Source organism: Aquarana catesbeiana, linkage group LG01 (assembly GCF_042186555.1).
Source record: "Aquarana catesbeiana isolate 2022-GZ linkage group LG01, ASM4218655v1, whole genome shotgun sequence".
In the NCBI taxonomy this organism is placed as follows: domain Eukaryota; kingdom Metazoa; phylum Chordata; class Amphibia; order Anura; family Ranidae; genus Aquarana; species Aquarana catesbeiana.
In genome coordinates, this window is record NC_133324.1 from 540,266,872 (window position 1) to 540,284,055 (window position 17,184).

Consider the following 17,184-nt stretch of genomic DNA (forward strand, 5'->3'; position numbering starts at 1 on the left):
GCATGCCAGCGGATCCCTCGTCCTTGACACAAAAGTTGTCAACCTTGATGTTGAATCTGGACCCGGACGAGGATCTGTTTGCAACACCCCATCTTTGACATATTGACATAAATATGTCAGGGTGAAGGGACCATTCTCCTCAGCGAAAACTGATCCCATGGAAAGACCAAGGCATCTGTTCCGCATGCCAGCGGATCCCTCGTCCTTGACACAAAAGTTGTCAACCTTGTTATTGAATCTGGACCCGGACGTGGATCTGTTTGCAACACCCTATCTTTGACATATTGACAGAAAAATGTCGGGGTGAAGGGACCATTCTCCCGGAAGCAATTGTTGGCGACTCAAGTAGTCCACCTGCAAAATATTCTATCCCTGGAATGAAAATCGCCGATAGGCAAGGGATGTTGATTTCTGCCCAAGATAGAACATGATTCACCTCTCTTTGGGCTGCATGACTTTTCGTGCCCCCTTGGTGATTGATGTAGGCCACCACCGTGGCATTGTCAGATTTTGATCTAGGGCCAGACATACTGCCCGAATTTCCAGAATATTGATGGTCAAGGTCCTCTCTGACTTGGACCACTTCCCTTGGACAGATGCTTCTTCCAGGACTGCTCCCCAGCTTAGAAGGCTGGCATCCGTTGTTACCACCCTCCAGCATACTGGTAGAAAGTATCTCCCCTGTTAAAGATTGCTGGATATCAACCACCAATTGAGGCTCTAACGCACCTCGGGGGATAAGCGCATTGGAAAGTCTAAATCCTGGACCTTGTTCCAAGTTGACAGAATACTGTTTTGCAGCAGACTTGAATGAAAATGTGCATAAGGAACGGCCTCCAAGGAGGCCACCATCTTTCCTAACAACTTCATGCAAAGCCGAATAGAAGGATTTTTCTTTGTTTTGACAAGCCGAATCAGTTCCCTTATGGAGCTGATCCTTTCCTGGGGTAAGAATACCCTCTTCTGAACTGTATCTATGATCAGCCCCAAGTACTGCAATCTCCTTGGTTTTAAGGAGGATTTTTCTAGGTTGAGAATCCAGCCTAGGAATTCTAGGTAACTCACGGCTGAGACTAAACTTTGGTTTAGGCGGGTAACTGACTGATCTACTAAGAGCAGATCGTCTAAGTAGGCTAGAATTGTTATACCCTGAGCCCTTAACCTGGCTAAAGGAGGGGCCAGGATCTTTGTGAATACTTGAGGTGCAGTAGCTAGACCGAAAGGCAGAGCTACAAACTGAAAATGACGATTTTCTACCTCAAAGCACATAAATTTTTGATGAATGGGGAAAATTGGCACATGGAGATAGGCATCCTTGATGTCAATCGATGCCAAAAATTCTCCTCCTTGTAGGATGGCGACAACCAATCGGATTGACTCCATGCGAAAGGAACGGATATTCAAGTGCCGGTTTAGATCCTTGAGATCTAAAATGGGTCTGACCTCCCCGTTTTAGGTTTTGGCACTGTGAAGAGGTTTGAATAAAACCCTGATCCCTGCTCTTCTGTGGGAACCTCTGATATCACTTTTTGAGACGAGATGGTCCAGAGCCAGAAAGAGAGACTTCCTATTCCCTGGGTCTCTGGGAACGTTTGATCTTAGAAAAGGAGAAGACAGGAATTCTCGGAATTCTAGTTTGTAACCTAGGGAAATTGAGGAAGCCACCCATCTGTCCTGACATTGTTCCTGCCAGATCTTTTAAAAAGTGTAGAAGCCTTACCCCACTCAAGCGAGCGGGGCTGCCCCTTATGGAGGCTTTAGTATTCTGATTCGTGGGTTTCCTGCCCCAGGTCCTCTTTTGGCCCTGGGACTGCCCCTGAGGTCTTCCTCTTGAACCTGACGTGGAGGACGTCGAGACTGCCTGGAGGCTGATGCCCCCGGCACTGGAGAAGATGCACGTTTAAAGGAAAAACGCTTCAACTTCTTCTTCACTGGTAAAAGAGAACTTTTCCCATTAGAAATTCTTTGGATATACTTATCCCGATAGTCTCCAAATAACCATTCACCATGAAATGGGAAACTGGCAAAAGCTTTTTACTTGGCGCTTCGGCTGACCAATTTTTCAACCATAGGATTCTACGCACATGCACCAGCCCTAGCATAAGCCGTGAGGCTTGGAGAATAGAATCTTTCATAGCGTCTACTGTGAAACACAATGCTTCTGATATACTGGCCAACTGCTGGGCCTACTGATCAGGAATAATTTTGAGTACCTCTACAAAATTGGTCCTTTATAGACTGAGATACTCCAATCGCCGCTAATGCCGGCTGAACTGAACCTGCAAGAAAAATGTTGTTCTTAAAGAGAAATTCCAACTTCTTACCTGTTGGATCCTTCAACATTTGAGCATCGTCTACAGGACAAGTCAGGTTCTTGTTCACAGAGGATATAGCAGCATCAATTGCTGGAATCCTCAATTTCTTATAGAATTCTTTCTCTATAGGATAAAGTATAGAAAACTTTTTAGGAGGAAAAAATAGGATTTTTTAAAACAGCTTACCTGTAAAATCCTTTTCTTTCGATGGACATCACGGGACACAGAGCCACAGTAATTACTGAAGGGTTATATAGGCATCACTGGTGATTGGACACTGGCACACCCTAACCAGGAAGCTCAACCCCCTATATAATCCCTCCCCTTGCAGGGATACCTCAGTTTTGTAGCCAGGCAATATAGTGTATTAGAAGAGGGGCGGGACCTCTGTGTCCCATGATGTCCATCGAAAGAAAAGGATTTTACAGGTAAGCTGTTTTTAAAAATCCTATTTTCTTTCTCGAACATCACGGGACACAGAGCCACAGTGATGGGATGTCCCAGAGCAATGCTATCTGAGGGGGGGACCACAACCAAGTAAGGTGCAATCAGACCTGAGGACCCTGTACCGCTGCCTGCAGCACACTACGCCAAAAGGCGATATCCTCATGCCTTCTCACATCCACCTGATAGAATCTGGTGAATGTATGAACTGAAGACCAGGTTGCGGCCTTACAGATTTGAGCCATAGAGGCCTGGTGATGCACTGCCCAAGAAGCACCAATAGCCCTTGTGGAATGTGCCCTGATCTGTAACGGAGGAATCTTCTGTTTCAAACTGTAAGCCTGAATAATCAACTGACAAATCCATTTAGAAATGGTAGCTTTTGACGCTGCCTGTCCTCTATTGGGACCGTCTGGCAGCACAAACAAATTGCGAATCTGAGCAGTTGCCTCGAGATAGGCCCTGACTGCTCTTACTACATCCAACGAATGTAGAGATCTCTCTTCCGGAGAACAGGGATCTGGAAAATAGGAAGGCAGAACAATGTCTTGGTTTGAATGAAAATCAGAAACCACCTTCAGTAAAAAACTAGGATGAGGGCGCAGTACCACTCTATCCTTGTGTATAATCAAATAAGGTTCCTTACAGGAAAGGGCTGCTAATTCTGAAACTCTTCTAACAGAAGAGATGGCCACCAGAAAACAGCAACACAGCCAGGACCAAGTTCAAGTCCCAGGGGCTTAGGGGCGCTTTCAACCGGAGGATTAAGACGCATCACCCCCTGCATAAAGTTTCGGACCAAAGAATGCGAAGCAAGTGGCCGCTGAAATAATATTGATAAAGCCAAGACCTGGCCCTTGATGGTACTCAAGGCCAGCTTCATCTCTAATCTTAATTGTAGAAAATCAAGAATTCTACCTATGACATATTTTCTGGGATGCCAACCCCTGGATTCACACCAGGAAACATAAGCTTTCCAGACTCTATGATAAATCATTCTGGAAGCTGGCTTCCTTGCATTGATCAAGGTAGATATGACAGGACCTGAAAGCCCACTACTCCTCAGAACGTGGGTCTCAATAGCCAAACCGTCAAATTTAGCGTTTGTAAGGCAGGATGGAACACTGGACCTTGAGATAACAGGTCTGGGCGTACCGGTAGGGTCCACGGGGAACCCACCGTCATCCTTACTATTTCTGCATACCAAGTCCTTCTGGGCAAAGCGGGGGCCACCAGAAGTACCGACTTCTTTTCCTGCCTGATCCTGCGAAGGAGTCATGGCAGTAGCAGAATAGGCGGGAATGCATAAATCAGTGAGAACCGATGCCACGGAATCACCAACGCATCCGTCCTGCATGCAAGAGGATCCCTCATCCTTGCCACAAATCTGTCTATCTTTTTGTTGAATCGGGATGCAAAGAGATCTACATCTGGGACCCTTCATCTTTGGCATATATTCCAAAAGACGTCGGGATGTAGAGACCATTCCCGTGGAAGTAGCTGCTGGCGACTTAGATAGTCCGCCTGCCAGTTCTCTATCCCTGGAATGAAAACTGCCGATATGCATGGCACATGCATCTCTGCCCAGACTAAGATCTGGTTCACCTTCTTTTGAGCAGCTCGGCTCCGGGTGCCTCCCTGATGATTGACATAAGCCACTGCTGTGGCATTGTCGGACTGGACCCTGACCGGACAACCATGTAGCCTGATAGTCCAGGCTTTTAGGGCCAGGTATACCGCCCGGATCTCCAGAATGTTGATGGGTAAGGTCCTCTCGGTCTTGGACCATAGCCCCTGAATCGCAGACTGTTCCAGAACTGCTCCCCAACCTGACAGACTGGCATCTGTTGATACCACCATCCAGGTAACCGGTGGAAAGGATTTCCCCCTCTGCAGGTTTTCGGGTATGAGCCACCAATTGAGGCTCTGACGCACAGCATGCGACAGGTGCATCAGAAAGTCTAATGCCTGAACGTTCTTTTTCCAGGTCGACAGAATACTGTGTTGCAGCATTCTTGAATGGAACTGAGCATAGGGAACTGCTTCGAATGAAGACACCATCTTCCCTAGTAGTCTCATGCAAAGGCGGACAGAAGGACCCTTCTTGGTCCTGACTGCCAGAATCAGCTCTCTTAGAGCAGTGATCTTTGCCTGCGGTAGAAATATTTTCTCCCGTCTTGTATCTATGATCAGACCTAAATACTCCAGTCTTCTTACTGGTTTTAGGAAAGATTTTTCTAGGTTGAGGATCCAACCCAGGTGTTCCAGATACCTGACTGTGGTCCTCAAATTTCCGTTCAAGGAAGTTACCGACCGGTCTATTAATAGCAGGTTGTCTAGGTATGCTATGACAGCTATACCCTGGGCCCTTAACCTGGTCAGAGGAGGGGCCAAGACCTTTGTGAACACCTGAGGTGCAGTGGCTATCCCAAAAGGCAGAGCCACAAACTGGAAATGGCGCCCTCCTATCTCGAAGCGCAGAAACTTCTGATGAGCAGGAAAAATGGGCACATGCAGATATGCATCTCTGATGTCTATCGATGTCAGAAATTCTCCTCCCTGCAGGGTGGAGACAACTGTCCGAATTAATTCCATGTAGAAGGACTGAAACCTTACTAATCGGTTCAGATCCCTTAAATCCAGAATGGGTCTGACATCCCCATTTGGCTTTTGGACCGTAAACAGGTTGGAATAGAAACCCAATCCCTGGTCCTTTGCGGGAACAATCATAATGACCTCCTGCGACAAAAGTCGCTCTAACACTAGAAGGAGCGACTGCTTCTTCTCTGGGTCTCTGGGGACACTTGATCTGAGGAACCGAGGAGAGGGAAATTCCTGAAACTCCAGTTTGTACCCTAAGGTTACAGTGGAGATTACCCATCTGTCCTGGAAGTCCTCCTGCCAGAGTTCTGAGAACTGTCGCAGTCTTCCCCCCACTCGAGCGAGCGGGCGCGCCCCTTCATGAAGAGGTCTTAGTGCTTTGCCTAGTAGGCTTCTTCCCCCAGGACTTCTTTTGTTCCTGGGGTTGACTCTTGCTTCTGAACCCAGACGGAGGAGGCCGTCGAGACTGCCTGGAGGCTGAAGCCCCTGGCGCTGGGGAAAGAGTCCGTTTGAAAGAGGGACGCTTACTCTTCTTGACAGGTAAGAGAGTACTTTTCCCACCAGAGATTTTCTTGATATAGTCATCCAAGTCATCTCCAAACAACCTTGCACCACGAAATGGAAACCCAGCCAGCAGCTTCTTACATGGTGCTTCGGCTGACCAATTTTTCAACCATAGGATTCTACGTATATGCACCAACCCCAGTGAAAGACGAGAGGTTTGCACGATAGAATCTCTGATGGCGTCCACAACATAACATAAGGCCGCAGGAAGGTTAGCCAACCCCTGGGCCTGCTGTTCAGGTAAAACCTTGATGACCTGTTTAACATGGTCTCTTAGGTATTGACAGACTCCAATCGCTGCTACTGCAGGTTGAGCCACTGAACCTGCTAAGGAGAAAACATCCTTTAATAGGGATTCCATCTTTTTATCTACCGGATCCCTGAGCATTGTCTACAGGACAAGTCAGACTATTATTTAGGGAGGAAATGGCGGCATCAATGGCCGGTATTCCCCACATCTTAACAAACTTTTCTTCCATCGGATAAAGTGTTGAAAACTTTCTCGGCGGAAAAAAACATTTGTCTGGGTGATCCCACTCAGAATAAATGAGCTTTTCAAGTAAATTATGAACAGGAAAAGCATGTGCTGTATGAGGAGGCTTCAGTGACCCCAAAGAAGAGGGTTCTTTAACTGATTCAAATACGGGCAACTTAAATGTGGAGCGGACCAATCCAGTAAGGATCTGCACTAAGACTTTCTCCTCTTGGGAAGTCGCAGAGGGTCCCTCTCCACCCGATTCCTCTGAAGAGGAATCATCCGTCCCATCCCGATCCTCTGAAAGGGATTCCTCTCCTTTATCCCAGAGTTCCTCTTCCTGAGGGTCTTGGGAACCCGAGGAAGGCCTAGTGCGTTTTCTTCCACTGAGTGAAGATGTAATCACGGCCATTAATCTTTCCTCTAAGCCATTAATGGCCTCCTGTGTAATGTATACAGGGGCTGAAGTGCCAGAGGCAGGTATAGCCCCTGACCCCAATGGCTCTCCCTGGCTAGCCGTCCCTGGCCCCTCAGGGGGGGAGGATGCTGCTAACAGGGGGCCCTCAGAACCTGACCGAGATCCCCCAGTGTCTCTGGTTCTTGGGGTGTTTGAACCTCTTCTACCCATAGTGCAAAGCAACAAGGTGGAGGTATCACAAAATGAACACTGACTGCTGAGCGATGTAGTCTGGCTAAAAGCCCTGCTACCCAATGCTCAGTCTGGTGTTACCTTAGTAAATGCTGCCTAGGAGAATGCCTGTGTCCCACCTTACATGCGACCGTCAGCTCTGTGTCCCTCCAAAAGCTGTGTGCACCTGTACAGAGTGCTTTAATAGCCTGCAGCTGGCCTGAGTGGGAGTCTAAGCACCTGTGCTGATGTCCCGCCCCCCCTCGAATTTCAAAAAAACGAGCGCTTCCCACGCTGGCCGACCCTCCGGAAATAACATGGAGGAAGGCTAGGGGAGGGGGAGGCAGGAGAGAAGCCGGTAGTGATGGGCCTGCCTGAAAAACGGCAATGGCGGCGGTGCCCGAGCGGTATAACTGCTGTCTAGACCCCTGTAGCCTCCCCCTAGCCTGGGGGGGACATTCAAACAGGAGAAATCCCCCCATCCATCCTATCTTGAGCCGGCCGGAGACGCTGTGCAGCGATGAACACTGAGACCGACATCAGCATGACAAGGTTTGTGCTCTTGGCAGCCCCCGGTGGTCACAATAGGCATAGCATGCATCTACCTTAAAGGAGAAAACCTTCACCTCTCACGGTGGGCTCTGTTTGAGAAAACTGTCAGAGACTGGGGCCCCCCACGAATAGGGAGATCCTGCAGTTCTGGGCCTGTAAAGCACCTGGCTAGAAATTAGGCTAGAAAACCATTTTCTAATCTGCGGGGTCCAGCTTTCTAAAAAGAGAAGCGTTACAGGTAAAACCTTGTTTCTTCGGACACGAGGTCCGGGTACCATCCAATTCGGCCACGAAAGGACACTTTAAATGGATCCGGTCTGCCTGGCTTGCCCCAGTATAGGATATAAGATATTCCCCTCTTGGAGCTCAGCGCAGGACATCTTTTACACGTCCATCACCTAAGACACTGGCGTAAAACTGAGGTATCCCTGCAAGGGGAGGGATTATATAGGGGGTTGAACTTCCTGGTTAGGGTGTGCCAGTGTCCAATCACCAGTGATACCTATATAACCCATCAGTAATTACTGTGGCTCTGTGTCCCGTGATGTTCGAGAAAGAAAACTGTTGTTTATCTGGGTGCTCCTACCCAGAATACATAAGCTTCTTTAGCCATGAATGGATAGGAAAGGTATCAACAGATTGGGGGGGGCTTTAGTGATCCCAAACCAGAGGTGGGCTCATCGACTGACTGTGTTACAGGCAGCAAAAAAGTCGAGCGGACCAATTTAGTGACGGAGTGTACCAACAGTCTCTCCTGTGAGGCCAATCCTTCCATATTAGGATCTTCGGAAGGAGTCATCAGCCTCTTCCTGATCTTTTGAGAGAATCTCATGATCTCTCGCCCCTTGTTCCTCAGCATGAGGGTCCTGAGCAATGGACGGGGATCTGCTATGCTTGGGCCCACTCTGGGAAGCTGTAGTGTCCAGAGCTGCTGCAACACCAGTCCCCACTGATGGCTCACTCTGACCAGCCACATCACTCTCAGAGGAGGATGCCATCTTTTTAGATATGGATCTAGGCTGTCGTGAAACAGACTCTCTAGAACCCTTTGAGGTGTTCCTTGTCCCCCTTCCGCTCATAGCCCGAAGCACAAACCAGAGGCACTACCAGAAGGAATGCATACACTGCTTGGGCTATAGTCCAGCACAGTTGTGGCTATTAATGCACAGCCTGATGCAGCAGTAAAAATGTATCAAAGGAAATGCCTGTGTCACCAAACCTCTTAACACCACCTTTTGCTCTTGTGTCCCGCCACAGCCTGCAACACAAAAGGTGCTTTTAAAACCTTGCCTCCTCGTACTGGGTGTCGGAGTACGGTGACGCCGCTAAGCCCCCCCCACGTTGCCTATGGTTCTTCCCCCTTTTCATTAAAAGAAAGCTTTTCCCCACGCGAGCGGCGGACTACAGGTCCTCTGGGACCTACAGGAAGAAGCATGGCGCGGGGGGGTCTGCAAGCCGCCGAGCGGCACGCTGATCGTGCCAGTTTTCTCCTGTTTTTTTTTTTTTCAAAAGAAAACTTAGAGCGCTTCTTCCCCCATTAAGAGGAGGAGACTGTCAGCACAGGGGGGCGATAGTTGGGGAGATGAATACCCCCTCAAGCTTACCGGAGGTCCTGCTGTCTGGCTGGAGGAAGAAGCATCTAAGCTCCCTGACACACCGCGTTCTCTCAGTGTGAGGCAGTGAGTGCTCAATACAGCCCCCAGTGGTGAGACACAGGCTGGCAACATTCACTGATCCTAAAGGAAACATTCATAAGCAAATTCAAAAACTCTCTTAGAAAACTCCACTTACCTTACCCGCCACAGGGTTTTCTGTGGTAAACCAACAGACCCAATCTTCACCCTTCACAGTGGGTTCCATTAAACCTACAGGAGCTGGGGATCCTCAGGAAACCCACTATCCTGGATCTGTAACAGCACCTCCGCCAGTAAAACTTTATGGCCTTACTACCAAAAAGTACTGGATCCCGGGGTTCAGCTCTCTAAAAAGAGAAGCATTTACAGGCAAAACCTCGTTTCTTCAAGTACGAGACCCAGGTACCATTCAATTTGGCCAGAAGAGACACTTTGAATGGATCCGGTCAGCATGGCTAGCCCCAGCAAGGATTGCCCCAGCGGAGCTCAGCACAGCACATCTTTACTCGTGACCTTAGACACTGGCGAAAAAACTGAGGCACTCCCAGTAGTGGGAGGGGTTATATAGGGAGGGCACTTTTTGTCTTAGGGCGTGCCAGTGTCAATCACCTGAAGGTGGTCTATAATCCACATAGTAACTACTATGGCTCGGTGTCCCATGATGTACGATTAAGAAAGTTTAGCTGACTTTTAATAATCGGAAACTCACCTGCCCTTGGTCCAGCGATGCGGGCGAACGAAGCCCCGCTCCTCTCCTCGCCATTGTGACTGTGGGCGCCCGGCTATGGCTTCACAGCCGGGCACGTACTGCGCATGCGGGAGCTGCACGCTGTGATTGGCTGGGCAATCTTCTGGGACCTGTGATGTGTCCCAGATTGCACAGAGGGAGGGGGGAGAGGGGAACTTCCTCCAGCTCCACGGAGCCCCGGGAGGAAGTGGGAGCTGGATTCCCCTAAAAAAAGAGTATCTGCTCCCACCCCCAAAAAATGACATGCCAAATGTGGCATGTCAGGGAGTCACCTTTACGTAAAGCGGAAGTTCCATTTTTGGGTGGAACTCCGCTTTAATTGTGAGGTCACACGCTCTGAGGTGAGCGGAGTCACATAGGAGGGGAGCACTGTGGTGTGTGGACACTTGAACACATTTGGATCACCAGTACAAGACTTTATTGTGTTTGACATGGACATTATGATTTTATTTTGTTGTTTTGTTTCATGAGATTGTCAGTGTGTTTACTCATGCACTATAGCACTTTATTCCACTATATATATATTCACTTTATACTTTTGGATTATTATGTTATAATTTTATTATCTTTGAAATTAACTATATGATTCAGTTATGTGGCTTTGATTCACAAGATTCAATATTAGTGTATCATCTCTATGCACTATAGTACTTTATCTCACTATTGTCACTTTATTTATCCATTATTGCATGTGCACAGTATTTCTTTATATATATATATATATATATATTTTAACAAAGGAGTGGCTATGGGACAACTCTGAATGTCCTTGAGTGGCCCAGTCAGAGCCCAGATTTGAACCCGATTGAACATCTCTGGAGAGATCTGAAAACGGCTGTGTACCAACGCTTTCCATCCAACCTGATGGAGCTTGAGGGGTCCAGCAAAGAAGAATGTCCGAAACTGCCCAAAAATAGGTGTGCCAAGCTTGTAGCATCATATTCAAAAAGGCTTGAGGCTGTAATTTGTGCCAAAGGCTTTAAATACTTATGTATATATGAGATAGAGATAGAGATAGAGATTTTATATATATATATATATATATATATATATATATATATATATATATATATATATATATATATATATATATATATAGAGAGAGAGAGAGATATACATACACATACATTATAAATTTGCAAAGACTTCAAAACAAACTTATTTCACGTTGTCATTATGGGGTATAGTTTGTAGAATTTTGAGGAAAATAATGAATTCAAGCAATTTTGGACTAAGGCTGTAACATAACAAAATGTGTAAAAAAATTAAGCGCGGTGAATACTTTCTGGATGCAGTGTATATACAACTCGATAGCCTGTACCTTAAACAAACACACAAAATGTAAAAAAATGACAGTTACCATATTTTTATCCCGACTCAAATCTTTAAATCTAACATGTCTGATAAAATATATTCATAGACCGCAGCACATTTTTTTAAAAAATGTCACAAAAATGGAAAACTTACACTATAATTACAGTGTGATTCAATATCTAATTGCAATACATTTTCCAATGACATTAACAGCATATTTACATAAATGAAACCTCCAGGCTCTGCAAACTAACAGTACAACCCCTGGCAAAAATTATGGAATCACCAGTCCCTGAGTATGTTCCTTCGGTTGTTTATTGTGGTCGAAAAAAAGCAGATCACAGACATGGCCAAAAACTAAAGGCATTTCAAATGGCAACTTTCTGGCTTTAAGAAACACTAAAAGAAATCAAGAAAAATAATTGTGGTGGCCAGTAACAGTTAGATTTATAGAACAAGCACAGGGAATAAATTATGGAATCACTCAATTCCGAGGAAAAAATTATGGAATCACCCTGTACATTTTCATTACAAACACTAATGCCCCGTACACACGGTCGGACTTTGTTCGGACATTCCGACAACAAAATCCTAGGATTTTTTCCGACGGATGTTGGCTCAAACTTGTCTTGCATACACACGGTCACACAAAGTTGTCGGAAAATCCGATCGTTCTATACGCGGTGACGTAAAACACGTACGTCGGGACTATAAACGGGGCAGTGGCCAATAGCTTTCATCTCTTTATTTATTCTGAGCATGCGTGGCACTTTGTCCGTCGGATTTGTGTACACACGATAGGAATTTCCGACAACGGATTTTGTTGTCGGAAAATTTTATCTCCTGCTCTCCAACTTTGTGTGTCGGAAAATCCGATGGAAAATGTCCGATGGAGCCCACACACGGTCGGAATTTCCGACAACACGCTCCGATCGGACATTTTCCATCGGAAAATCCGACCGTGTGTACGGGGCATAACACCTGCATCAGATTAAATCTGCTTGTTAGTATGTAGGTAAAAAGGAGTGATTACACCTTGGAGAGCTGTTGCAACAAGTGGACTGACATGAAGCATGGCTCCAACACCAGAGATGTCAATTGAAAAAAAGGAGAGGATTATCAAACTCCTTAAAGAGGGTAAATCATCACGCAGTGTTACACAAGATGTTGGTTGTTCACAGTCGGCTGTGTCTAAAACATGGACCAAATACAAACAACATGGGAAGGTGGTTAAAGGCAAGCATACTGGTAGACCAAGGAAGACATCAAAGCGTCAAGACAGAAATCCAATCATCCACAGTCCACGATTGCCTTTCCTTAGCCCACTGTAACCTTGTTTTTTTGTGTTTAGGTGTTAGAGATGGCTTTCCTTTAGCTTTTCTGTATGTAAATCCCATTTCCTTTAGGCGGTTTCTTACAGTTCGGTCACAGATGTTGATTCCAGTTTCCTCCCATTTGTTCCTCATTTGTTTTGTTGTACATTTTCTGTTTTCAAGGCATATTGCTTTAAGTTTTCTGTCTTGATGCTTTGATGTCTTCCTTGGTCTACCAGTATGCTTGCCTTTCACCACCTTCCCATGTTGTTTGTATTTGGTCCATGTTTTAGACACAGCCGACTGTGAACAACCAACATCTTGTGCAACACTGTGTGACGATTTACCCTCTTTAAGGAGTTTGATAATCCTCTCCTTTTTTTCAATTGACATCTCTGGTGTTGGAGCCATGCTTCATGTCAGTCCACTTGTTGCAACAGCTCTCCAAGGTGTGATCACTCCTTTTTACCTACAAACTAACAAGCAGATTTAATCTGATGCAGGTGTTATGCCCCGTACACACGGTCGGATTTTCCGATGGAAAATGTGTGATAGGACCTTGTTGTCGGAAATTCCGACCGTGTGTAGGCTCCATCACACATTTTCCATCGGATTTTCCGACACACAAAGTTTGAGAGCAGGATATAAAAATTCCGATCGTGTGTACACAAATCCGACGGACAAAGTGCCATGCATGCTCAGAATAAATAAAGAGATGAAAGCTATTGGCCACTGCCCCGTTTATAGTCCCGACGTACGTGTTTTACGTCACCGCGTTTAGAACGATCGGATTTTCCGACAACTTTGTGTATGCAAGACAAGTTTGAGCCAACATCCGTCGGAAAAAATCCTAGGATTTTGTTGCGGAATGTCCGAACAAAGTCCGACCGTGTGTACGGGGCATTAGTGATTGTAATGAAAATGTACAGGGTGATTCCATAATTTTTTCCTCAGAATTGAGTGATTCCATAATTTATTCCCTGTGCTTGTTCTATAAATCTAACTGTTACTGCCCACCACAATTATTTTTCTTGATTTCTTTTAGTGTTCCTTAAAGCCAGAAAGTTGTCATTTGAAATGCCTTTAGTTTTTGGCCATGTCTGATCTGCTTTTTTTCTACAACAATAAACAACTGAAGGAACATCCTCAGGGACTGGTGATTCCATAATTTTTGCCAGGGGTTGTACATAAAAAATGCCACCAATTTTCTCCCAACTGCATTAACATGCTTAAAGTGATTGTGATTTATCATGATTTGTAAAAAAAAACATTATAAAATATCCTTTTATCCCTTTTTTTTATAAGTGATCACATTCCCTCTGTTCCGAAATGCATAAGAGCTGGGGGGAGGAGAAGCAGAAGCACAATGAACTTCTCAGTGAATGGCTATGCAGGGGGGGCATGTCAGGACAAGTCTGATCATTGGAGGAGAGCAGGCCAAAATCCTAACATAGCTAGAGAACTGAGCACTGTGTGCTCTCCTGCTTAGTGTGGTCAGTTTTTATTAGGAAAGCAGAGTGACTGGCAGGAACACCCGGGATTTCACATAAAGGAAGCAATAGAAAGAGAACAGCATACATGGTACAGCAGGCACCTATCAGGAATATGAAATGTTGGGGTAACAAACGCTTTAACAATACTAGCCACAATGACTATTGTGATCAGTAGGTACCTTTTCATTTCAGACTGCTTCGAAATTAAGCAAAAATTGCCTTAAAGTAGAACTTAAAGGCAAAACTTTTTGTTTTCATTTTGGCATAGAAGGGAGGGTTATAACCCCTGTCAGTATTTGTTTTGTCCACCTGTGTCCCTTTGGGGAGATTTACCTTCACTTCCTGTCCCACCCCTAGCCAACACAGGAAGTGGGAATGTCCACATTGGAAGATTTCCCCTCTAATACTTTTCTGGGGAAATCCCAAAATTTGGGATTTTTTTTTTTTTTTACTTTCACTTATAATGGCAGCTAGGACAAAAATAGGTGGATCTCCCTAACAGGGGCACAGGCAGCAATAAAAAGTGACCAGTGTTTTAATCCCTCTCCATTCAATCCAAAACGAAAAAAAAAAAAAATAGTATTTAGTTAGTGGGTAGTTTTAAAATAAAACTATTACTCTGCACCCTGGCTTTATTATGTAGATGAAGCCAAACACACAGTCTTGTAAATCCCTGTCCCTGTAGCAGCTCTTCTGCATTTGAATAAATATCGGTTTGTATACGAATCCATTCATCAGTCCCTTGGAGACAAGTGAGTACATTGGTGTGTCACCATTGTCCTAAACCTGAGGGAGAAAGCACAGAGGCACCACTCTAAGTGCAGTATAGCAATGAGTTTTTAATGAACAGATTGTGCATACATACTCACAAGAGTAGAATTAAAATAGGCATGTCACGTGTGGGTAAGCAGAACGTCCGGGAAGGCATTTGACATGCCTATTTTAATTCTACTCTTGTAAGTATGTATGCACAATTTGTTCATTAAAAACTCATTACTATACTGAACTTAGAGTGGCGCCTCTGTGCTTTCTCCCTTAGCCTTCCAAAGAGTTGCTTCTCATTTTCACTTGGCTGCCTTCAAGGTGCTATTTTATGGACTTATTACAGTCGTTTACTTCAAATTCTTCTTCTTAAATGTCCCCTTATGTTTTAGGTATTTATCAGTTCGGTGGATCTACACTGAGGCTGGTGCAAGTGCCAACTTTTTTCTATGTGATTGTCCTAACCTGAACTGCTCTGATTCCCATTATTGGGGGCTGTTTATCTGAAAACCTATTCATTAGCTATAAGTGGGTTTCCAGGTAACCAATACCATTCATAAGAATCAGAGTAGGTAAAGTGAGGTCAATAGAGAGATTCACCAATGTTCTCATTCCAAAGCAGAGTACTATGATAAAATTATGTCTACACACAGCTCCATTTTATGTCCTTTTTCAGTACAGAGAATAAGGAAGAAAAAAAAAATCTTGTACAATTCTTCTTTAAAATGTTAGTTAATATTTTTCTTTTTCCCAGTTGACTCAAAAACCCCAACAGAAAAATACACCAAACATGAAAAAAAATACTACTCAGTATATAGGTCTTTAACAGATACACTCCATACCCCCTAGGCTGGGGCTTGATGGACAATGGTGTCTGGATATACAAGTGTCCTGATGGTGCCCCTCACCGGGACTTCTGTGACACTTTAACGGCCACTTTTTGCACCATATATTGATATTTAACGTTTTGTGTACATGGTGTGTGCTTACTGTATGATGTGACGCAGCTGCTTTTACATATATGTTTAACATTTAGTCTAGGTGTTGGTGGTGGGTACCCAGTTTTTGTAATTTTTTTTTTAATAAATCTGTGCAAAAAAAAAATATACATTTTCCTTAGTTAAGCTGCTTGGTCCGCCCGTGACTTATTTTTAAGGGGGTCTCTCCCCCCCCCCCTTATTCCCTTTTTCATGGGACCATAAACTGTGTCCTTGCAGCTTCTGTGTCTCTATATACATGAATGGGACTGCCAACACATGGATGTGTGGAACAACTTTGCATCACATGAAGCTGAAGATGGCCCTACACGTGATGCATGTGAACAAGCCTTTGCTTGACCTGCTAATCCTATGGAATGTAAACAGAGGGGTGTGAAATGTAATTGTTTACAGAACAGAGGAATTATAAACCCTACCTGTTTACAAACAATATGCTTATGATTTGCAGATCAAGCAAAGACATGCTAATCATGTGACTAATATTTCCATCTTACAGGGAGAATACATTTTGCTTTCATCGATTACAAATCAAAATGTCATGAAAATAATGAATTTTGGTGAAATTTCAGAAAAGCACAGTTTGTCAAATTATCTCATCCCTAGTGATCAGTAATGTATTGCAGGTGTTACAAGAGTTAACGTTATACCTAACAATTCACAAACCAACTGTCTTGGATGGTGAACACATTTGCTAAATTGTATGTCCTACAATTTTGGTTCAAAATAAAAGAGGCATGACTAGAACAGCCGAGGTTTCAAGATGATCCACAAATGGCCCAGTAATTTACTTTGTTCTAATTGCTGTCTTCACTATCTGAGTACATCCCCAGCAAAGACAGAGACGATGCTTTAGAAGCTGTTGGTACACTCTGGAGATCAGCGGAGTTACCTATAATAAAGAAATGAAAACATCAGCAAAACAAGCAATTATGAAAAAGCTTCCATTTTACACAAACATGTTAAAGAATGTAAAAAAAGTTTTTGCCTTTTGGTACACTTTACTAAAAATTCTTCAGATCATTTAATTGTTTTACTGTATCAGTTTTGCCCACAAATCTGAAACCACTGAAGTATTGGACATTAAAAGGATGAATGGGATTATTAAAGCCCAAGTTTAGGCCTTTTTTTTTAATTTAAATATCAGCACAGGGGACAACATTTACATTTAAAGGGGTTGTGAAGTTATTTTTTTTTTTTTTTTTAAATAACAAACATGTTATACTTACCTTCACTGTGCAGCTCGTTCTGCACAGAGTGGCCCCGAACCTGGTCTTCTGGGGTCCCTCGGCGACTGTTTCAGCTCCTCCCCGCAAGCATTTACCACCTTCATGCGAGCTCCCTCG

General features: G+C 44.6%; 1 protein-coding gene across 2 annotated transcripts in view; it reads right to left on the reverse strand.

Moving 5' to 3' along the window:
- Positions 1 to 15,546: 15,546 nt before the first annotated feature.
- Positions 15,547 to 17,184, reverse strand: part of YJU2 (YJU2 splicing factor homolog) — a 223,981-nt gene continuing 222,343 nt past the window's right edge. For both annotated transcript variants that reach the window (XM_073594991.1, XM_073594982.1), the window contains one exon: positions 15,547 to 16,730. In XM_073594991.1, the coding sequence (XP_073451092.1) occupies positions 16,626 to 16,730 (105 nt within the window). In that variant the 3' untranslated portion in view covers positions 15,547 to 16,625. The remainder of the gene's footprint in view (positions 16,731 to 17,184) is intronic.